We start from the raw sequence: 22,513 nt of genomic DNA, 5'->3' as shown, positions 1-22,513 counted from the left end.
TGATGATCTTCTATTAACACATCTTAATATGATTGAAACTTTATTTAGTTGTATTGATAATAAAATGATTGATGCTTTAGAAGGGGCAATAGTTCCAAAATACTTATTAAATAAATATAAAGAAATTAATCCTCAAATTGAACAATTACCAGAACCAAATAATCTTCTTTTGTTTATTATTGCTACGTTAATGATTTATTTAAAAGCAAATAAAAAAATTGTTAATACTTCAAATAAGAATGGAGTTTTTAAATATCAGTCATTAATAACTAATATTTTAATTAATATTTTTACTAATTATCAAGAAAATCAAACAATAAAGAAAATTGGTATTTCTCTTCAATACACTATATTATCTTCATTTGCTGAATCTATTACATCTTCTCCTAAATTACAACTTCATTTATTATCTTTAGTTAAATTATTAATGAAAGGTAGTGATATTACTCATCCAGATGAATGTATTACTAGATATCCTTTATTTATTCAAACATTAATTAGTGGTATTTCTCAAGAAAAGAATATTTATCGTCAACATTTTCTTAGAATGATTGATGATTGTGTTTCTTATATTCCATCAACAGAATATAAAACTTCTGTAATTTTATTGATTCAGGCATTATCAACTATTCTTAATCAAATATGTACTGTTATGTCTCCTCAAATTTTATTATTATGTGATGAAATTAGTCCAATAATAGACATTCAAAGAAAGCTTTTTGAGTATTCATTAAACCTATTTCCTTATAAATCATTATATGAAGAAAATTCAAATCCTCAATCTCAACAAGTTAGTGCAGGCCAACAAATAGGAAATGCTGTGCTCTTTGTACCTATGTTAGTTGTTTCTGTATTTTTTGATGTTAAAGGTACAAAAGAAAAACAACCAATTCAACAATATTTCCTTACATCAACAATGAAACAAATCATATTAACATATTTTGACTTATATGAATTTTGTATAAAAGCGACTAACCTATTCTTAGTCCAAACAAATTGTGTTGCTTTTATTGAGAAAGTCTTTAATACTTTTCCTTTAGAATTTGTCTCAAATTATCTTATTATTACAAATGAGTTCTCTGATGAACACATTTCTTTATTTAAATCATTTGATAAAGAGTCAATAGTAAAAATGTTATGGTCTTTATTAGTTATTAGTGAAACAAATATGTATTTAGAAATTCCAAGAAAACAAATATTAAATTTCCTTCAAATTTTAATTTCAAAAATTATTTCTCCAATAGAAATTTATCGAACTCAAATGTATATTCAGTCAATTATTAATTGTTATATCAATAATGATGAATTAATATTTTCTAGTATTCATACAATTAAAATCTTTTTGGATGCTATTAATCAAAATGATATTAAACTTCAAATGAAACTTGAAAGTGGTTGGCAAGAACTAATCACTAATGTTCTGAATAAATTTATGCTTTTTATTCATCAATGGAAAGAAAATAGTCAAACTATTAAAATTAATCAAAAAAGAAAGAGTATTTCATCTGTTTTATCAACGCCAGAACATCTTAGTGAATCAAGTGAAGGTAAAACACCAAGAACAAGTGAAGTTAATGAAAGTAAAACATCATCAAAAAATAGTGAAGAGAGTGAACCAAGTATTGTTAATAATGAATTACTAATTAATTCTGATGTTATAAATATAATCACAAATGATATCATTCCAATTATTTCTTTTGTATTTGATGATTACTCTATTTCAACAATGATTGATTTAGGAAAACAATTCGAAAATAATTTACTTCATCCTTGTAATGATATGGGAATAAACATTGCTTCTCTTAATGTTCTCATTGAATTAGCAAAAAGAAACCAATTAACAAATAAATGGAGTAAACTTGTAATAAATGTTTTTACAAATGAAGATTTCTTTACTAAATCTCCAACATTATTAAATTTATGGAAAATACCAATATATTCAGTTTATACAGCTAACGGTGCACGTCCACTATTTGATATGATTAATAATATTGGTAAATCTGGACAATTATTTACTACAAAAGAAAATGAAATTCCAACACGAGCTAAAATATTTAAAAGAGTTGCATATTTATTACTTTCTGGAGAAAATGAAGTGTTTGATACTTTTATGGATCAAAACCAATTATTAGTTGAAATCTTATTAGACAAGTTAATCGATACTATAAAACAATATCCTTGTACACAAATTTATATTAACGGTTTATTATTATTGAAAGTAATGTTATTAAAATGTTCATTCACAAGATTAAAAAAGAGAATGCCTACAATATTAAATGAATTAATTACAATATTTAATTTACCATTTGACAAAGATCCAATGATTATTCTAAGTGGATTACAATTATTTGATATGTTACAAATTATTCCAGAGTGTTCAGTTGATATTTATTCTTGGATTTTCTTTTTACCTTATTCACCAGATGAACTTATTAAATCAAAATTTAAACCACTAATACCAGTATTAACATTAAAAAGTGAAATTGACTGTTCTGTTGATCAACCAGATATTACATATAATGGACTGACTCAACTCAGAGAATTAATTTTCAAAGATAAGTTTATTAATGACATGCAAGAATATCAAATTTTACGAATGAAACTAGGTTATTATACTAAAGATCTTTATCGAATGACCTCTCGTTCAGACAAAACTAATTTTGATTCAGTAACGAGAGATATTATGGATACTTTTTTTGAAATAAAATGATGTTTATCCTTTTTTATTTCATTTAAAAATTGTTTCTTTTTTCAAGTAAAGTTATTTTAACTGACAAAAAAAGGTATAGAGAGATCTTAATAATTATTGATGAACTCATCACCACCAGAAATACCTGAAAGTTATTCTGTTCCTGAATATTTTGATGATAATGTTTTACTTATTGTTAGTAATCCTAATAATTCAAGTATTCAAGTTCAATATGATGTTGGAGATAAATATAATAGATACTCATGGATAGGATTATTTGATATTAATGAAAGTGATAATAGAAAATATTTAAAATATAAATACATTAATAACTCAAAAGGAATTATTGAATTTAATTCACTTTGTGAAGGTCAATATGATATTCGTTATTTTCCAACAAATGAAAGAAATATAGCTGCATCTTCTATTGTGCTTGGTACTCCAATTCAAATTAAAGAAGTTATTCAAGAAGGACAAACATTAAAAATTGAAATAGAAAATCCACGTAAAAGAGATATATGTTTACAATTATATAAGAAAGGAATAAAAGATCGTGTAACTGTTTTATATGAAACAAATAAATGTAGTGAATGGTCTAATTCTACTTCATTTATAATTAATATTAAAGGAATATTTGGAAATTATACATTAATTCCAAAATATAAAACATCTTATTTCACTGTTTGGAGATATTATGGTATATTTCTTATTCCAATGCGCTGTTATATATCACAAGGAGCCAAAGATATACAGTTTTGAATCATTGAAATTTTCTTTTAATTATCTTTTATAATTTTTTTATCATAAATTTATTAAAATTAATTAATAAGAACTTAAAAAATGTATTTCAATGAAAAATTTGTTTCGGACAACATCATTTACTCCAATGATTAAAGTTTCGAATAATGGATTAGTAGCTGTTGGTGGAAATAATATTTGTTATGTAACAAATCCAACAAATAATTTTATTACTAATTTTGATATGCCATTAGACCAAGACAATGTTGATGTAGGTAATTTTGAACCTTCAAATTTAATTTTTCTTGTTCCATCTAATGAAGCAAAGAATAGCATTCATACTGTTACTTCAATGTGCTGGAGTAAAACTAAAAGTGGTGAACAAGAACGATTGTTAGTATCTTGGAATTGTCATTCATTAGTTGTTTATACAGAAAAAACTGAACAAACAACACCATCTTCATTATGGTGTATATCAAATAATATTTCACATACAATTAATTTATATTTTAAAGAGTTATGGGAGAAAAGTGTAGAACATAAAATAAATAATGAAGAATATATTAAGAGAAAATATTCATTATTTATTGTAGATGCACAATTTACTGATAGTAATGATATTGCAGTATTAACAGGAAATACATTTATGATATTATCAGAGCCTTATGACTCTATAATTTCTATTAACTTAAAAATGTATTCAAAACATTTTGTTTCATTTCAAAAAAATAAAGTCACATATTTTATATTTGGAAGAATTGATGGATGTTTAGATTTATTAGAATTTAAAAACAAATCATTCACTTTTATTAAAACAGAAATTATGGAAAAAGATTATTGTGTTCCACTTTCAATTATTAATTATCAAGATAAAATATTTGTATTAAAGTCAACTCAAATAAAGATTGTAGACCTTAAAACATTTCAATGTATTTCTTCATTAGAAATAGGGCTTTGTACTACATGTTGTTTTAATACAGATACATCACTATTGTTTCAAGACTACCAATTTAATATTAAGAAATTAAATCTTAATAATAATGAAATTAATACTATTGCAAATAATATTGTTTCATTTGATTTATCTTCTGAAGGAAATATTTATTCATTAGTTCCATTACAAAACTCATTAAGTAGATCAGTATTTCCCAATCATTTATTAGTAATTTATAAAAGAGAGAAAGGAATGGAAGAAGAAATAAAAGAAAATGAAATATCTAAAATTCATGAAGAACTTAGTTCATTATGGAAAGAATATGATTTGAATTTAACAAATTTAATAACAGAAGACAGTGTTATTAGAAATGAATCAATAAAAGAAATTAATCAATTACAAATAGATATTACTGCAAATATTTTATTAAAATGGATTAGTTATTTAAGGTCAGAAGGAATTCTATTATCAAACTTACCAACATTTACTCATGAATTACTTCAAAGATATTTTTGTTTTATTGGTAACTATGAATTACCAAATTGGACTAACGAATATAAAGAAGCGTTTGAATATAGATGTCCATTATGTAAACAATCTTGTATTATCGAAAAGAATCAAATTGTATGTCCATTGAGCCACCGTTTTAAACTTTGTGTAATAACTAAACAACCAGTAGTTAAAGTTTATAAATCTTGGAAATGTATGAGGTGTAATAGTTGTTCAATATTTCCATTACTTTCATCACAAGAACAAGAATTATTAAAACCATTATTAAATACAATTCATTGTACATCATCGACATGTTTTTATTGTGGCTCAGGACTAAAGAATTTGCTTTATATTTAAAAGACAAAAAATAACAAAATAGGAAATTATAATTGATTTATAACTTGGAATAATCTCTAACAACCCTATCCTCTTCAAGAATTTGCTTCACAAATGGATCGTTATGAATATCTCGCCAACTATATCTTTTATCTTGGTTATAAACAATAAGACTCTTTATAATTCGTTTAATACCTGGAATTGTTTTCCATACGTTATCGTCATATATCGGTACAACCTGATGTCGTATATTTTCTATAAACCTTTGTCTATTAGCACTAAGTGGATAAGTGTGAGTACGTAAGAAATAAAGTAATCCTCCTAGTGACCATAAGTCACATTTATAATTATATTGAACTCCATTAAATACTTCTGGTGCCATAAAAACAGGAGTTCCAACATAACTTTTCATCATTTGATGGTTTTCAACAATTTTAGATAATCCAAAATCAGCAATTTTAATTAAAGGTATACGAGGATTATTTGGATCAACTTTTAATAAAATATTTTCTGGTTTTAAATCACGATGAACAATATGATGTTCGCTGTGAAGATACCATAATCCTTTTAATATTTCTGATAATGTATGTATCATTAAATAATCAGGAAATGGATCAACTGGATAGGATTTCTCAAAAAAACTTTGTAATGTTCCTCCATCACAAAATTCAATAATAATTTCTGCATAATTTCCTTTTTGTGATCCTATAAAACTTTTCAATTGAACAAATGAGTCATACATTTGAATGACATTAGGATGTTGACATAATGCCATAATATCAACTTCATTTTGAATATACTCCATTTCTCCACCATTTATTAGCATTTCTTTAATTGCAACAACACGCTCACCTCTACGAGTATTTTGAATTGCTTGATAAACAACTGCAGATGTTCCTTCCCCAATACTTTCAATAATTTCAAAATCTTCAGGTTTACTTCTAAATTCCAAAAAAGTTGCTTTACGAGCAAGTTTTAAATATTCATCTTCATAAGTATAGTCCCAACTTACGTTTTTTAATAAAATCATTTCAACTAATCTTCTAACTAATGGATTTTTAAATTCTGGAAAACGGATACACTGTCCAATAGAATTTTCTATTAATGACCTTAATGTAACTTTTGGTGAATATGGTAATTTACCTGTCCATAATTTTGTTATAAGTAATGCAAATGTAAAAAGATCAGCTTTACAATCAGTATTATTTCCATTTCCTTCTTTAGCAAGAATTTTTAATTGACTTGGTGAAATAAACATCTTTTGTTCTAAAGAAAATGTTTGAGTAAAAATTAATGGAATATAATTCATTAATTGGATTTGATACATTGGTGGATTACTTCCAGGTATAATTGATATAACAATATTAGATGGATGCAATGAATATACTTTAATATAATCAGAAACATTTCTAATTGAATTTAAAGCCATCCACACTTGTGAAATTATAGACATAGCTTTGTCTCCATTTAAAATACTATTTGGTTCACTTTGAAGAAATTGGTCTAAAGTACATGGAATTAAATCTGATTCAAAAGTTAAAATACCTCTTGACTTCTATTAATGAATACCACTATTTGTATAACTAATAATTATAAGTTACAAACTAATTTTTTTGAAAATAATTTTTTATCATCATACTCTGGTTGTTGGTATCTCCAATTTCTGTACTGAAGAAGATATGGTGAATTTATTCTTTCTAATATACTTATAATTTTTGCTATTTCAACCGGGTCCCAAAGCCCATAGACTGTATATAATAATCTGTCACGTTCATATTTTACTAGAAGTGGGGAATCTCCCTCCATGAACTTAGAATTAATAATTTAAGTGTTATTGGAAAAAAAAAATATTTATTTATTTATAATATATAATTCATTTTACTATTTAAAAATTGAGTTCAAAATATTTATAGAAAAAGTTAGATTAAAATGTCTTAATAAAAAGTAAAATGATGTTTCCATTTTTGTTGAAAAAAAAAAAAAAAGAAAGTGAAAAGAAAAAAGTTGAAAAAATGAACAAAATCTCTTTTATTTGTAGATGATTTTTTCTTTTCTTATTCTCTGTCTCACAATAATTTTAGGACTAATATGTTTTGTTACCGTTACATTCTTTTTACTCTTTAAATATTCTCCAAAAGTTCCACCACCTATTCCAGTAACTACTCCTTTAAATTGTCCAAAAACAAATCAAATACCTGCTTTTGTTTCTGATTGGTTTAATAATACACCATTAAATGAAGTATCTTCGTTATGTATTATTCAGATAGAAAGTGAAGAAACAAGTGGAGTATTATCCACTGATAGTGAGTGTATTAATTTAGTAATATCAACCCAATTAGTACGTATTCCTCTAAAAACAGTACAATTCAAAAATGTTAGTTTTAGTGGAAGAAAGATGTCTAAGAAAAATTTTATGAGAGTTATTGGGGAATGTGGGCCAATTTATAAAAATTCTGACATTATTCAAATTCGATTTAGGTATGCATATGAATTGGAATATTGGGATAAAATATTAAATGAATTATGTGAACTCGCACATAATCAACGAAGTAGTCAAATGACTAAAAATGGTATTGGAAGAAAACAATATCGATTATTAGGAGAACAAATGATTAAAAATGAACAAGGATTAAGTGATTCTGATAAACATTGGTCTAGTACCGTCAATATGCTACTTCAATTACTTTCGTATCCATTCATTTCTAATACTGATTTACATAACTTATTAAGAAATAAAATTAATAAATTATTTGCATTAGAATTAACACAAAATCTTTCAATGAATCTTATTCAAATAGGAAATAATGTTCCTTATATTAAATCTCCAAAAGTGCAATGTAGTAATGAACCAGGCGCTATTACTATTGATGGGACACTTGATTATACAGGTCCTTTTGGAGCATCTTTTGTTTATGATTTTAAATTATTAAATATTAAAATTCAATTATCATTTTATATAACATCATTATTAGGTGATGTTAGAGTAAGGATATTAAAAATCCCATCAAGTACTCTTTGGTTTTCATTTCATGAATTACCAAAAATTGGTATTTCATATAATTTAAGAATAGGTAATTATGTATGTAAACAGTTACCTATAATAGAACAATATATTATTGAAATGATTAATTCTGCTATCTTAGAAATTTGTTATTCTCCTAAAATGTTTCCAATTCCTATTCCAAATTTCTCTATAGTTGATTATCTTAAAGACATAGGATCAAAAGTTGATGAAAAAAAAGAAATTATTGTAGAAGAACAACAAGAACAAATAAAAGAAGTTTGTATAGTAGAACAACCTGAAAAAAAGAAAAATTTTGAACTTAAATCAAAAGAAATAATTAAAAATACATTTCAACAACATATAGAATCAGTTCAACCTCAAAAAGAATGTACAAACCCAATTCCTAAAATTTCTCAACCACCAATAAAAGAAGAAAATCAAATCAAAGATACTCCTATTCCTCATAAATTAATTAATGAAGGAAAAGTTAGAATACCACAAAGTGGTACTATTGATAAAACACTTCAACCACATCCAATAAAAGAATTAGATATCATTTTTGATAAAGAAGACATTAACAGAGTTTATAATCATTTTATAAATAAATTAGACACTACTAAACCTTTAAATAAAAAACAACCACCAGCATTACCAAAAAAAGAGTCATTAATAAAATCTTCCACTTTAAAACAAATACCACAATCTACAACTAATCTTCATGACAAACAAACCCCATCTCTTCCACCAAAACAACTCGTAGAACAATCAAAGAAACAACTCCCATCTCTTCCACCAAAACCAATCTTAAAAAATTCTACTGAAATAATTTCTCAACAACAAAAAGAATGTCCACCATTACCAAAGAGAGATCATCCAACACAATTAATAACTAAACCAACTTTACCACCAAAACATGATACATTTATTAAATAATAATTTTTTATTAATTTCTATATTTTAAGATAAAATTTATATTATTTAGTTTCAAATTAATTTTATTCTAAAATAATTTCAATAAAAGTAAAATTGCATTAATTTGTTCTAAAAAATGTTATTATTCTTACTATTTTTTAAAGTTGATATTTCAATAACTAATAACTCATTTTACTTATCTCTTTTAATAATAATTAAAAAACAAAGACTCTACCTTCAAAGACAATATAGGTATAAATATAAATCAATAAATCTTATTTTATACGACTTCAATTTGTTCAAATAAAAATTAATTTTATGTTCATAAAAGAATATTCATTCTTCAAAGCAGAACTTTATTTTCTTCTTCTCTATTGAAATTAAAAAATTTATTTTAATAAATAGTTAAAAATTGAATTGAGTATTTTTCAATATCTTTATTAGTTTTTAAAAATACAAAATAATAGATGATTTAAACAAATTAAATTAGATAGAGTTAGTGAAAAATTCTTCTACATGAATTCTTGTTAAAGCATGAAGACAGCAAACTAAAAAAATAAGTTTTGGAAAAAAACAAAAATTGAATAATAAAGAAACACAAAAAAATAACAAACAAGAAATTGCTATCAAGTAAAGTAACCAAATAATAAGTCTATTAACACACAAGCAAAGAGTAAACAATGTTAATAAATAAAGTAAAATAAAAACTGTTGGATTTTGAGAGAATCTTTTTGATAATTTATTTCCGAATAAATATAAGGCAATGTTAATCACTGATTCAATGAAAAAGAATTTAAATGATAAAAACTCTGTTGGAAGTAATAATATAAATATAACCCCAATATAGTATTTAAGGTATGTAATTATGTTATTCTCGAATCTTAATTTAGCATTTATAGGAATTGAGTACGAAGATATACCACCTATAAACATCTTAAAATCAATTCGTTCATTAAACATATCGCTATTTAAATAACCTGGGACATCATCTAATCCTTCTTGAGAAACTCGGTCATATGTAGTTTGAGTAGTTTCTTCTTGATTCATTTTCAATTAATAAAATAATATATTCAGTTCTTATAATTTTTAAGTTATTCAAAAAAAAAAATATAATTAAATCTTATTTAAAAGTAAATTAATGGTATTAGTTTTTTGTTTTATTTTTGTAACAGCCACAAACCAATTCATATTTTTAAATATAATTTTTATTATCTTTTATTCGCTTAGAAAATATATTATCTAAATGAGAGGTGTGTTTCATTTTAAAATTACAATATATAAGTATTGCTAATAATCTAATGCTATTTTAAATTTTATGTTTGTTTAATAATTAAAATATATTTTTTTTTAATTAATAATTATTAATTTTAATAACTCATTATTTTTAGAAGCTTTTCTTGATAAGACAAAGAATAAAGACTGAAGTATATAGTATTTAATAAATTAAATAAGTAAATAAATTATTTAAAATAAAACTATATTATAAAATAAGAGTCATATTGTATAAATAAAATAAAGAAGTATGAATTTATTTATTTAAATTATTATTTATAAGCAATTAAAAGTAGATTCTATTTCTTCTTTCTATGAAGTCTTTTTTTTACAGTAATTTATTAATTCTATTATCCTATTATATTAATGAGAATTATTTATCCTTTGTGTACATATTTTAAGAGAACCTCAAATAATTATTTTACAACTAGTCATTATTATAATTCTTTCTAAACAAAAGAAATAAAAAGAAATATTTAAATTATTATAGAAGAAAGAAGTATTTCTATTATAAAAAAATAAGAAAAATAATTTTAGAAGAATAATAAAACAAAAAATTCAATATAATATGTATACATCATATATAAAATAGAAATTTAAAATCCAAAAAAGTATTATAAATTACAATTTTGTTAAGTAGATAAAATTATTTAGTTTTGTTTTTCAGTAAAAGAATTTGAGGGTTGTTGAGTTTGTGAATGATACTCAGGTTGTACATCTGTGTCATCTATTCGTTGCATTGTTGAGTTGTTAGGAAATTTTAAAATGATAATTGCTATCAACAAACAAACAGCAGTTACAAAACAAAAAGCTCCAACAACTAAACCAAGTACTCCAGTAATAAAAAAAGTAAGACATGATAAGATAAAATACCATAATGTAAAGAACCAATTTGAATTAACAAATGATTCTCTTTTAAAGAAAATGAAATAAATTGGATATAAAATTGTCATTAGTCCCATTACTAATAATGCAACGGCAACTAGAATTACCGCAAGAGTTGGATTTGTTTTTAGTCCCTCTATTAAAAATGATCCTGCTGAATTATATACAAAATGTAAAGCTCCTGTTAATATAACTACTTGATAATTTAATGTATTTCATTACAAATTAAAAATAAAAAAATTTACAAACAAATCCCCATAATTAATGACCATCCAATAAATACATATTTAAAAACCTTCTTCAATGAAACAAAGGACATAAATATTGAGTTTTTTATATTTTTTAGTAATACCAAAAAAAAACATTTTAAAAATTCATTTAAAAATTTTTGTTATTTATAGTGTCATTTCTAATAAAATTTTTATTTAATTTTTTATTTTTTTTTATAACAAATAAAAATGAAAAGATTGGATTATAATTGATGCAAAACGATAACTCATCACCAACTGTTAATCACCTTTCTAATGAAGATAAACAAAAAAAAGAAAGTGCTCCAAAAAAACGGTTAACAGCAAAAGAGAAAAGGGCAAACAGGATATTAAAAATGATGGAAGGGGCAAAAGAAGTTAATGCCCTTGATTTAGTTAAAAAGTCTGAAGAGGAGTTATTGAAACAAAAACCAGAATTTATAGTTTGTATATAGTAAAATTATAATAAAAAATGAAATCAGAAAAAAAAAGTAACAAGAAATAGAGTAATTTACAAACAAAATTCTATGAACCAAATGGAATATGTAAATCAAAGAACCAATTAAACTCATTGGCATTTAATTTCCAAGAAAATGAAGAGCGAATTGTAGAGCAAAAAATAACATATTCATTAAAAAAGAAAAGTGGAAGAGAAAAGTATGGATGGTAAATAAATAGGAAATAAAAGTTTTATATTGAAATTTCTTTTTAAAAAGTTAAGAAAAAAGTCAATAAAAAATTAAACTTAAAAACAAAAAGAGAGAGTATTAGTATGTTACTATCATTTATAATAGTACTCATCATTAAATATTCTAATGGAATTTATCAATTTAATTCAGAACTTGAATTTATATTTGAATCTGTTTGTAGTTTTAATCTTTTTTTTATTTATTAATTTAATAAGAAGAAATAATTATTATTAGAACCAAACTATTCCTTATGATACTCAATGTCCTGAAAATTTACAATCTATATCTACAACCGATTGCTCAAGAAGCAATTCATTTCTTTTTAACCCATTTATAAAACAATTGAAATACTAAATGACACTGTTTGTGAATATGTAAATATAACACTTCAGTATGGTTCTAATCTTGACTTATATTCTCCTCCTTCATTTCTTCAAATTAAAATCAATAACGACAAAAAACAATCAACTCTTAATACACAACCTTGGGGAACATTAGGAAATTGTATTAAAACTCTTATCTTTACAATGAAAGGAAATAGTGTTATTAATGGATTAAACTCAATTCAATTGATTGAGTTAAATAATATTTTATGTATCCATCTCTTTAAAGTTACATTTCATTTTAAAACAACACTTCCAGAAATTATTTCTTTATTTCCTTCTTCTGCACCAATTACTGGTGGTAGTTCTATTAAAATAACAACACAACTAAATATTAACTTTTCAAGAAAACTCTCTTGTTATTTTGATATCATTGAAGTACCATTCCAATATATTGATGACACTCATGGCTATTGTATTCTTCCTAGTATTACAACACTAAATAATTGGATTGATATAAATGTTATTTTGGAAAGACCAGGATTAAACCTTAATACTACTAATTCTTTTATAAAATTCAGTTTTTATAATATCACACTGACCTCAGCTGAATTAATAACATTTACTCAGTCCCAAGTTATTTTAGTTAAAGGAAATGGATTTTTATCATCAGATAATGCTAAATGTAAAATTAAAAAAGACCATGATGAGTTTATTGTAAATGCCCTCTATGAAGAAGAAACTAAACTTTTCTGTGATGTCGATAATATTATATCTAAACTTTTTAATTCAACACTAAAACTAGGCATTATTCTTAATGGCCAAGATGAATCTCCACAACACCTTTCATTTTTTATTCCAATAGAATCTCCTTCTAGTGTTTCGTTAAACCATCTATTGGTTGTTATTGTAATTTCTATATTAATTATTGGAATAATTGTATTGACATTAATATTTGTTATTCTTTGTATTGTTAAAGCTAAGAAAAAAAACATACTTCCAATTGAAGACTTTATTAATCCAAATGAAGTTGTTTGTGATATTATTCTTGGAAAAGGAACTTTTGGAAATGTATGGAAAGCAACTTGGAGAGGTCAAAACGTTGCTGTTAAATTAATTCCAACAAGAATGGTCATAGAAAATACTATTCTTCAATTCACAAAAGAAGTTCAATTAATGAAACATTTAAGACATCCTTGTGTTCTTCAATTCTTTGGGAGTGGAACAGATATGAATTATATCTTAATTGTTATGGAATTAATGGAAAGGGGATCAGTAAGAAATATTTTAGCTGATAAAAACATTTATCTTACTTGGAAAAGAAGATTAAAAATGCTCCATGATGCAGCAAGTGGAATGTATTATCTTCATAGTAGAATACCACCAATTATTCATAGAGATCTTAAATCAAGTAATTTATTAGTTGATTCTTTATGGAGAGTTAAGGTGAGTGATTTTGGATTGTCAATACCAATTAATAATAATAAAACAATTAAAACAACAATTTGTGGTACTCTTGCTTGGATTGCTCCAGAGGTTTTAGCAAGAAAACCTTATTGCCAAAAAGTAGATGTTTATTCTTTTGGAATTATAATGTGGGAATTTCTCACTCGAGATGTTCCTTATAAAAATCTACCTTTGACAAGTATCTCAGACTATGTTGTTAATGCTCGTTTACGTCCAAAAATTCCAGAAAATGTTGATTTAATGTATTCGAGTTTGATGGCAAGGTGTTGGAATGAACAACCATCAAATAGACCTGATTTTAAAGAAGTAGTAAATGTTTTAGATTCATTTATTACATCAAACCAAGAAATCGCTCTACCAAACTAAAAAGAATAAATTAAACACTACAAAAGAATTTTTAATTAAATTGTAAGATTCATCTTTGAGTATTTAAATTCAGTCAAACATCTTTAGTTAATTCAATTCCATTACTATCTTGACCATCATCATAATATTTTGTCGATTCATCAACATGACCATAATTCTTCCTATTAAATCTTTTAATTGCCAATAAAGAGAATCCAAAGATAATACATAAAGATACAGCATATCCTAATAATCCAGCAACCAATAATGTTTCATGATCAATAAATCTATAACAAGTAGCTTCTTTCACATTTGTTACTTTTGTATTTATTGAATCACAACTAATTAATGGAATAACTTCATTTGTAATAATATCGATAACTGATGTTAATGAATTAGCAACAGACAATAACGAATTCACAGTATCAGCGTATTGTTTATAATCTTCTGGACATGCTGTAGCACATTGGTCAATACCTATCTTAGTTGGACCAGAACATGCAACATCAGTTATGACCCATTTTCCTGAATTACCACTAGTTTGATAACTTGCTGACTCACATATAACTGGTGCAGTACTGATTTGAGCAAGAATTTCAGCTTCTGTTTTTCCATTAATATTTGAATAATCAATGTAATAGAACTTATAATCTGAAAATGTAATATTTTCAACAGTGTATACAATATCAGAAATTGATGCAGTATCACGATCAGGAGAAGCTGGACAGTTCATAGGAGAAACAGTAACAGTAGTACTTGTTGTATTAAGTTTTAAAACACAAGCACCATTATTGTTAGGAGATGTAGTACAATCATTATAATGGTCAGAATTCCAACGAATTAAACTGGAAGTTTCAATATTATCAGGACTACAAACAGTATCAAAGAAATCAACACCAATATCTACAACTTGTTTTTCAACGTCATAAAATTGATTAATCATTGTATTTAATTCAGAACCACTACAATTTTTAAATGTAGAAAGAATTAATTCAACATTACTGTCTGTATCGTTACTAACTTTATTTGGATCCATTGTTTCAATAAGATATACACAACTATCTGAAATAACAGTTACAATAGGGAATTCCACTGCAACTACAATAACTGCAATACTTGCAAAAATAATAGAACAAGGGAAAATTGAAATAGATAAACAACAACATTTACAAACAGCCCCAATAAAGAATAAAAGAACTCCAACTAATGGAACAATGAAAATAATATCTATAAAAACTTCCCTTGCAACCTCAATCCAATTAACTCCTTTCTTTGCTACAGAAACAGTATCATCAACTTTATTAATCTTATCATTTAATTCAGAAATAGTTTCTAATGTACTATTGAAACCACTATCATCAAAACCAGTTAAATTTTGTAATCCTGTTAAATCAATAGATTCCATAGTATTATATGTCTTTCTATAAATTTCAACCATAGAGTCATATGTGTCAAAGAAACTATCCTTTACATCTTTTAATGCAACTGTCATATTAGAATTTCCAACAAAACCAACTGCTAAGAATGGAATTAAAAAGGCTGCAAATATAACAATAGAAACAATTAACCAGAGCAACCAATCAAATGTAGAATAGGCTTTTTCATCTTTTGGACAACAAACTCCATGTCTAGCAGCACAACAAGGTCCACAACAACATCTAGTACAAGAAAATATAATTATAATAATAACGACAATAATAAAGAGAATAATAAGGAACGCAGATGGAATTGCCAAAGACTCCACATAAGGCTTAATAAAACAAGACTCAGTAATATCTTTTGTAATATTAAATCCTTCAGGGTTATTACAATAATTTAATGTCCCATTTTGGTCTTTTCCACTAAACCAATTGGGGTGATAAGCTCTATTTTTAGGAATAGAGTCCTTAGGATTTGGTGTAAAAGGTGGGTCAACAGTGGTATTAGTATTGTCACCAAGAACAATAACAAGTAAAAAACAAAGTAATAAAATAGTTGAGTGTTTCATTACGGCAATGAAATTATAAGATCAAAATATTGTTTTAAACCCCTTTTGTCGTTTCATTTTTTTTTGGAAAGAAAAGAGTTCTTCATTCCATAATCTAAATTTTCGGGCTTTTTTCCTATCATGACTATATAACATCATTTTGATTTTAAAAGATATAATATTCTGACGAAAGAAGAAAGTTTTTTTATTTTAATCGTTATTTTTTTGTAGAATATTATTTTAAGTTTTTTTGTAAAGGTTATGAGGGATACATTTCATTTTTATCTGAGTTATATTTAAAGAAACATACAATTTTGTTTTGTAATAAAATAGGAGTGTTTCCTATTTAAAAGAATAAAAATGAGTTTATCTTTGAGATACATAAATAAATACTATTTGTAAAAAAAGAACCAACTGAGAATAATTCTAGATAACAGCAAAGAGGGTAATAAATCAATTGAAAACTGAATGAGAGACTCAAGTATGAAACCGTTCTCTTTATTTAGAATTATTTATTTTCCAAAATTTAAGCTTGTTTATTAACTTAAAAATTTTGTAGTTTGGTTGTATTATAAAGGCTTTTTTAAAACAATAAAGTGTGACTTAATCACACTTATTAACTAATTTTAAATTCACTTTATTATTCACATTCATTATTATTTCTTTATTTTAAATTTTATTATTAAAAGAGATACTTTTATATTTATTATAACATTTTCAAAAAAGTTGATACAAATTAAGTTAATAAGAATATAACCAAATTACCACCTAGTTTTGTTGAAGATATTCTTTATTGTTCTTTCAATAGTGTATTAATTTCACTTTATTTTGATGATAAGAAAACAAGAATAAAATACAAATAAAGACAAAAAATAATAAGTTTTATTTGTCTTAATAACTATTAGAAATAATAATTATTTATATTATTTCAAGAAACATTTTTTCTCTTTTTATTGTCTTTATTCATTTTGAATTTTTTTTTATAATTTTTTCATTATAATAATTTATTTTAAGTTATAAAATATTGTTAAAATTCAATTTAATTAATTTTTCTTTAACAATTTGAATTTTTTAATAAAAATAATGAAATATAATATTATAATTAATTTATTATTAAGAAATTCAATTGTTTTAAAGTGAAATTGTTTTTGAAATAGATAACATATAAGGTAAATATTTTTTTGCTCTTGGACTTAAACATAACACTCCTTTTTTGTGTCTCATAGATTCTTTTTTTGAAGTTGGATAACAAAGTGGATTTCCATAAATGTCACAAACCATTCCTCCTTGTGCCTCAAGAATTACTTGTGCAGCAAGTGTATCCCAAGTACATGATTGAATTAATGGATGATAATAAATATCTGCTTCTTGGTGAATAATAGCCATCATTTTAGCACCAGAACCACCTTTATATTTAACTTCATAAGGATCAGGAAATGAATTAATTAAGTGTTGAATATCATTTTTTTTACTACATACAAAAATGATTTTGTCATTTAATGGTTGAAGTGAAATAGATGAAACATAATTCTCAATTGCAAATGTTATTTCATTATTATAAAATGGTTTGGAAACTATTCCTAACATTGGTTTTCCTTTATACGTTACTCCAACCAAAACACAAACACTATCATATTGTTTATGTGTATAACAATCTGTTCCATCAAGGGGATCAACATAAATAACAATATCATTAATATTAATTATTTTATTTTCTAATGAATCAAACGATAGTTGTGTAATTATTGGCAATTGGTTATTAGGAGTTCCACTTCCAATATCTTCTTCCCCAATAATATTAATTGTGGGATATTTATTTTTAATTATAGAAAATATGATTTGTTGTGACTGAGTATCAACTTGTGTTACTTCTGATCCATCAGATTTATATTTTATTTCAACTTCTTCTTTAAATTTACTGATGCCACAACTCGCTTCTTTTACAGCTGTAATAAGGACACTAGCAAATTCAAATAGTGAAGTTTGCATTATTATTTATTTAAAACCTTTTTTAAGTTCTTTTTATTAAAAAAGAAAAATTAAAAAATAAAATAAAAAGAACTTAATTATTTTATTTAAATTAGTAATGAATAACACAATTTTATTATTTGATATGGACGGAACATTAACTAAACCAAGAAACAAAATTACTCAAGAAATGAAAACATTTCTTCAAGAGGCTGGAAAAAAAATTGATTTAGGAGTTGTTAGTGGTTCAGATTTACCTAAATTAAAAGAGCAATTAGGAGATGATGTTACAGAATACTTTAGATATGTTTTTTGTGAGAATGGATTAGTTACATACAAAGATGGAGTTTGTATTGGTAAATTAAGTTTTAAAGAACATGTAGGACAAGAGAGATACAATAAATTAATAAATTATATTTTGATGGAGATATCTAAAATCGATATTCCAATTAAAACAGGAACTTTTATAGAATTACGTAGTGGTAATTTAAATGTTTCACCAATAGGAAGAAATTGTTCACAAGAAGAACGAGAAGAGTTCTTTAAATATGATAAAGAACATCATATCAGAGAACAACTTATTGAGAAAATAAAAAAAGAATTTAATGAATTAAATTTAGTATATGCAATTGGAGGACAAATTAGTTTTGATTGTTATCCAGTTGGATGGGATAAAACATATTCATTAAATTATATTAAAGACAAATATTCTCATTTTGAATTTTTTGGAGATAGAACTATGAAAGGAGGAAATGATTATGAAATGGCACAGTCTTCACTTATTAATAAAGTTCATCAAGTCAATGGACCAGAAGATGTAATGAAAATAATGAAAGAAATGGGACTTTAAAAAGAAAAAAAACAAATTTAATTTAAAGAGATTATTCTTTATTAATAAAATTTACTTGTTCAATTATTCTAAATGGATAATTGCATTATTTGATTGCAAAGCAAATGTTTCTTCTTTTGTTAAGAATAATTCTTGGGACAATATAAATGCAAAACTAGGAGATAATAATGTAGTTTCATTTTCTATTTGTTCAGTATAAACAACTTTATAACGAGCTAAAGCAACTAATCTTCTTGTTTTTTCTTCACAATTAAATAATTTATATCTATTTTTTAATTTTTCAATTGCATGTTCTTGAGAACCTTTTCTTAATGAAGAACCAATGAGAAATTCTATTAACCAATTTGGATTATTTTTTAAAATTTTATTTAATTTAACTGAATAATAAAACCATTGTTTTCTTGCTTGTTGAATTAAATCTTCATTACACTCATCTGCATCATTTAATAACTGTTTATTTGCATATTCTTTTCTTGAAGAAGACTTATATAATTTTTCTATTTTTTTTGCTTCTTGTTCAACAAATGTATTTAATAAATCATTAAATCTTTGGTGAGAAGTAATAGCATCTAAAGGTACTCCAAAAAAATTAATTGAATAAGGTATTTTTCTAATTCTAAATAAACATTCTCTTACTTCCATAATTTTATCTGTATGTTTTAATTTAATAAGTGATTCAGCAAATGATTGAAACGATTCTAAATCATTATTAATTAATGAATTTAATAAATGAGAATGAATAAACTTTTCTTGTTGAAAATTTGTTTGATTAATAATTCTTCCAATAAGACTAAAAAATGGTTGTTTTACTTCCATCATATCAATAACATTTTCAATATCAAGTTTCATTAATTCATCTTGTTTATCTTCTTTTCTTTCGTTTTCTTGAAATACAATAAAATCACTTCTTCTATATGTAAAATTAATAGAGTCAAATTCGGTATTAACATAATAATATGGGTCTTTTGAACTGAAAATAATACATCCAGTAAAATCATTTATTGGATATTTAGAATTTTTTATTATAAACCTTTGTAATGAAAGTGGATGTATATCATTATTATTAGCAACAAGTGCTGTTTTACCAAAAGATATTAATATATTTTTAACTAATCCTATTGCAACTTCCCCTGATTCTAATATTCCATAAGGATCTAATACTCCTACAAGTCTATATGAGGGATGTAATGGAACATGTCTTTGTAATAATAATTGAGAAATATTAATATGCTCTTGTAATGCTTTAGAAAAAGGTTCTTGTTCATTAATAATACTATAAAGATACTGTGAATTATCTTTTGTCATAATACTAGTAATTTTCTTTTCTGAAACATGTTTTTCTACTTTAGAAAATAATAAATCAGGTTTAACTCCATAATGTAATAACATTGCAACAACATTATGTGATATCATACCATATGGAACAGCATTTGATCTATCAAACAATATAATTTGGCCAATATCACCAATAGAACTTAACATTTGACGATGAACATAAACAGTATTTTCAATTGTTTGAGATACAATAAAATCACCAAAATATCCTTTATATAATAATCTTAATAATGTTGGAACACTATAAACTGATTTCTTATCTCTTGATATTTTAGACCAATAAAAAGATGCTAAATCATAAGATATAATACCTGTATATGTTAATTGGTCTGGAATTATTTCCATTATAGTGACATCTGGATAATATGTTCCATCTGTGATCTCTATTGGTATTGCTTTTTGAAAAATACTAAAATAATGAATACAATTGATTGGTGATACTTTATCTTCTACTCCTGGAAAATGACTTAAAAATTCAAGAGAATTACGACTATGAGTAAAATCAATAAATACTCCAAATGGTTCATTTCTTCCAATAGTTCCAATATAACTAAATTTATATTGTCCAAAAACAATACAACCATTATTCATTTGATCTTCTGTTGGTCTACAAACAATAATAACATTTCCTAATTTAACATCATCTTTAAAAAAGAATTTAAATACAATTGGTTGATGGTCTTTTTCAATTCTAAATTCTTGTGTTGGTGTTAATTTTTTAGGATTATTTATAAACATCGGAATATATAAATTTTCATTTATATCATTTCTTTGTTTAAACTCACATCTCTCCATAACAAATTCTTTTTCAAATACATTTATTTCATTAATTTCTTCAACTTCATCAAAAATTTTTTTTGGTAATTCTTGAATATTTTTCATAAAATGTTGTGCTCTAATTGAGTCAAGAATCCAATATCTAGCAAATGAATACTTTGGTTCATTCTTTTGTAAATTAGTTTTAGGATTAGTATTATTTCGTTTTGGTATGTTTTCATTACTATTTCCAAGATCAACTTCACTCACTTCTGTTCTTGTTGATGGTTCTGTAATATCTGTACATGTCTTTTGTAATTCTTCTCCAAATTCTATTGAAATATCATTAATATTTACCCTATTTAATATTGTTTTTAAACAAATTTGATTTGGTATTGTTAACAATGCATAATATTTTTTTAAATATTTCATTTCTTTTTGTGTAAATGGTTGTTTACGAAATGAAATAGAATTGAAAACTTGGTTAATACAATCATTAGCTCTTAACTGATTGTTTTCTTTGACACAATTTTTAACAAATATCATAAAATTGTCTGTAAATACTGTGCTTTCACTTCCTTCATTCGTGCTCATTGCTTCAAAAGTTTGAAAAACTTTTTTTTTTTTAATAATTTCTCTTTTTTTTTAATGAAACTTTTATTGTAATCTAAAAGAACATCCAGTTTTATAAGAAGTTATTTCTCCTGAAATGATTAAAACTGTTTTAATAGTGTGACTATTATAAACGTACTGAAAACAAAACTAAGAGCGAGACGTTTTTTAACATTTCATAAAAAGATTCTCTTTATTTAAATTACTATTGTTTACTTTAACTTTAATAATAATCATAAAAGAAAAATCTCTTAAAAGATTTAACAAAGTATAAAAAGAAAGACAATAAACACAAATAGAAGAGAGGTAATTTTCAATATAGATAAAAGAAAAATAAAAAAATTAATACAAGAAATAAAAAGTATACTTAAATGTCGTATTAAAAATTAATAGAAATAATACATAGAATTTGTTATAAATAGAGATGAATATCATTTACACTATATTATTATTTAATGAATACCTTTATTTAGAATCAATATTTTTAATCTTATTTCTTATATATAAATATTTGATTATTACATTTATGAATTTATTTTTTTCATTATAGCTTATTCTTATAATCTATTATTGCACAATTTCATTTAATTCACTTATTTTAATGACAATATTCATTCTTGAATTTAAATGATTTCATATATTCTTCATAAAATGTAAACTTGAATAGAAATAAAAATATATAAATAACATGA

The 22,513-nt window shown here is 24.4% G+C and overlaps 13 protein-coding genes across 13 annotated transcripts in view, besides 29 other annotated features; 7 read left to right on the top strand and 6 right to left on the bottom strand.

Moving 5' to 3' along the window:
* EDI_165300 (uncharacterized protein) overlaps positions 1-2,710 on the top strand; it is a gene marked incomplete at both ends in the record, with an annotated part of 5,013 nt that extends 2,303 nt beyond the window's left edge. Inside the window, one exon of the mRNA XM_001733367.1 lies at positions 1-2,710. This exon is cut by the window's left edge and continues 2,303 nt beyond it. Within this exon, the coding sequence (XP_001733419.1) occupies positions 1-2,710 (2,710 nt within the window).
* Positions 262-301: a sequence feature (AT_rich).
* A 99-nt stretch (positions 2,711-2,809) lies between the features above and the next one.
* Positions 2,810-3,448, top strand: EDI_165290 (uncharacterized protein; the record flags this gene model as incomplete). Its single annotated transcript, XM_001738304.1, has 1 exon — positions 2,810-3,448. One exon carries the CDS (start codon positions 2,810-2,812, stop codon positions 3,446-3,448), a length of 639 nt encoding a protein of 212 aa, XP_001738356.1.
* Positions 2,992-3,021: a sequence feature (AT_rich).
* A 7-nt stretch (positions 3,449-3,455) lies between the features above and the next one.
* Positions 3,456-3,518: a sequence feature (AT_rich).
* Positions 3,519-3,539: 21 nt separating this feature from the next.
* Positions 3,540-5,210, top strand: EDI_165280 (uncharacterized protein; the record flags this gene model as incomplete). Its single annotated transcript, XM_001738303.1, has 1 exon — positions 3,540-5,210. One exon carries the CDS (start codon positions 3,540-3,542, stop codon positions 5,208-5,210), a length of 1,671 nt encoding a protein of 556 aa, XP_001738355.1.
* Positions 4,435-4,479: a sequence feature (AT_rich).
* Positions 5,211-5,247: 37 nt separating the features above from the next.
* EDI_165270 (myosin light chain kinase, putative) lies at positions 5,248-6,995 on the bottom strand (the record flags this gene model as incomplete). The annotated part of the gene is made up of 2 exons (XM_001738302.1): positions 5,248-6,744; positions 6,795-6,995. 2 exons carry the CDS (start codon positions 6,993-6,995, stop codon positions 5,248-5,250), a joined length of 1,698 nt encoding a protein of 565 aa, XP_001738354.1.
* A 32-nt stretch (positions 6,996-7,027) lies between these two features.
* Positions 7,028-7,083: a sequence feature (AT_rich).
* Positions 7,084-7,159: 76 nt separating this feature from the next.
* Positions 7,160-7,192: a microsatellite.
* Positions 7,193-7,227: 35 nt separating this feature from the next.
* EDI_165260 (uncharacterized protein) lies at positions 7,228-9,126 on the top strand (the record flags this gene model as incomplete). The annotated part of the gene is made up of 1 exon (XM_001738301.1): positions 7,228-9,126. One exon carries the CDS (start codon positions 7,228-7,230, stop codon positions 9,124-9,126), a length of 1,899 nt encoding a protein of 632 aa, XP_001738353.1.
* Positions 7,912-7,941: a sequence feature (AT_rich).
* Positions 8,105-8,149: a sequence feature (AT_rich).
* Positions 9,114-9,221: a sequence feature (AT_rich).
* Positions 9,222-9,482: 261 nt separating this feature from the next.
* Positions 9,483-9,594: a sequence feature (AT_rich).
* EDI_165250 (uncharacterized protein) lies at positions 9,592-10,152 on the bottom strand (the record flags this gene model as incomplete). The annotated part of the gene is made up of 2 exons (XM_001738300.1): positions 9,592-9,653; positions 9,720-10,152. 2 exons carry the CDS (start codon positions 10,150-10,152, stop codon positions 9,592-9,594), a joined length of 495 nt encoding a protein of 164 aa, XP_001738352.1.
* A 4-nt stretch (positions 10,153-10,156) lies between these two features.
* Positions 10,157-10,245: a sequence feature (AT_rich).
* Positions 10,246-10,291: 46 nt separating this feature from the next.
* Positions 10,292-10,325: a sequence feature (AT_rich).
* Positions 10,326-10,407: 82 nt separating this feature from the next.
* Positions 10,408-10,659: a sequence feature (AT_rich).
* A 178-nt stretch (positions 10,660-10,837) lies between these two features.
* Positions 10,838-11,030: a sequence feature (AT_rich).
* Positions 11,028-11,581, bottom strand: EDI_165240 (uncharacterized protein; the record flags this gene model as incomplete). The annotated part of the gene is made up of 2 exons (XM_001738299.1): positions 11,028-11,455; positions 11,512-11,581. 2 exons carry the CDS (start codon positions 11,579-11,581, stop codon positions 11,028-11,030), a joined length of 498 nt encoding a protein of 165 aa, XP_001738351.1.
* Positions 11,463-11,506: a sequence feature (AT_rich).
* A 10-nt stretch (positions 11,582-11,591) lies between the features above and the next one.
* Positions 11,592-11,722: a sequence feature (AT_rich).
* Positions 11,723-11,743: 21 nt separating this feature from the next.
* On the top strand, positions 11,744-12,180 carry EDI_165230 (uncharacterized protein; the record flags this gene model as incomplete). Its single annotated transcript, XM_001738298.1, has 2 exons — positions 11,744-11,953; positions 12,016-12,180. The coding sequence occupies 2 exons, from the start codon at positions 11,744-11,746 to the stop codon at positions 12,178-12,180; spliced, it is 375 nt and encodes a 124-aa protein (XP_001738350.1).
* Positions 12,181-12,380: 200 nt separating this feature from the next.
* Positions 12,381-12,432: a sequence feature (AT_rich).
* A 294-nt stretch (positions 12,433-12,726) lies between these two features.
* EDI_165220 (tyrosine protein kinase transforming protein SEA, putative) lies at positions 12,727-14,355 on the top strand (the record flags this gene model as incomplete). Its single annotated transcript, XM_001738297.1, has 1 exon — positions 12,727-14,355. The coding sequence occupies one exon, from the start codon at positions 12,727-12,729 to the stop codon at positions 14,353-14,355; it is 1,629 nt and encodes a 542-aa protein (XP_001738349.1).
* A 73-nt stretch (positions 14,356-14,428) lies between these two features.
* EDI_165210 (uncharacterized protein) lies at positions 14,429-16,321 on the bottom strand (the record flags this gene model as incomplete). Its single annotated transcript, XM_001738296.1, has 1 exon — positions 14,429-16,321. One exon carries the CDS (start codon positions 16,319-16,321, stop codon positions 14,429-14,431), a length of 1,893 nt encoding a protein of 630 aa, XP_001738348.1.
* Positions 16,008-16,047: a microsatellite.
* A 631-nt stretch (positions 16,322-16,952) lies between the features above and the next one.
* Positions 16,953-17,012: a sequence feature (AT_rich).
* A 155-nt stretch (positions 17,013-17,167) lies between these two features.
* Positions 17,168-17,417: a sequence feature (AT_rich).
* Positions 17,418-17,431: 14 nt separating this feature from the next.
* Positions 17,432-18,289, bottom strand: EDI_165200 (inositol monophosphatase, putative; the record flags this gene model as incomplete). The annotated part of the gene is made up of 1 exon (XM_001738295.1): positions 17,432-18,289. One exon carries the CDS (start codon positions 18,287-18,289, stop codon positions 17,432-17,434), a length of 858 nt encoding a protein of 285 aa, XP_001738347.1.
* Positions 17,978-18,015: a sequence feature (AT_rich).
* Positions 18,288-18,383: a sequence feature (AT_rich).
* A 3-nt stretch (positions 18,384-18,386) lies between these two features.
* EDI_165190 (phosphomannomutase, putative) lies at positions 18,387-19,118 on the top strand (the record flags this gene model as incomplete). Its single annotated transcript, XM_001738294.1, has 1 exon — positions 18,387-19,118. The coding sequence occupies one exon, from the start codon at positions 18,387-18,389 to the stop codon at positions 19,116-19,118; it is 732 nt and encodes a 243-aa protein (XP_001738346.1).
* Positions 18,666-18,688: a sequence feature (AT_rich).
* Positions 19,114-19,172: a sequence feature (AT_rich).
* Positions 19,173-19,181: 9 nt separating this feature from the next.
* Positions 19,182-21,755, bottom strand: EDI_165180 (uncharacterized protein; the record flags this gene model as incomplete). The annotated part of the gene is made up of 1 exon (XM_001738293.1): positions 19,182-21,755. One exon carries the CDS (start codon positions 21,753-21,755, stop codon positions 19,182-19,184), a length of 2,574 nt encoding a protein of 857 aa, XP_001738345.1.
* Positions 19,367-19,399: a sequence feature (AT_rich).
* Positions 19,467-19,495: a sequence feature (AT_rich).
* Positions 21,618-21,638: a sequence feature (AT_rich).
* Positions 21,756-21,824: 69 nt separating the features above from the next.
* Positions 21,825-21,859: a sequence feature (AT_rich).
* A 403-nt stretch (positions 21,860-22,262) lies between these two features.
* Positions 22,263-22,363: a sequence feature (AT_rich).
* Positions 22,364-22,513: the final 150 nt, after the last annotated feature.

Source organism: Entamoeba dispar, genomic scaffold (assembly GCF_000209125.1).
Source record: "Entamoeba dispar SAW760 scf_1105229461231 genomic scaffold, whole genome shotgun sequence".
Classification (NCBI taxonomy): domain Eukaryota; phylum Evosea; order Mastigamoebida; family Endamoebidae; genus Entamoeba; species Entamoeba dispar.
Note: the sequence above shows the minus strand (reverse complement) of the source record. Positions and strands in the feature narration are given on the sequence as shown.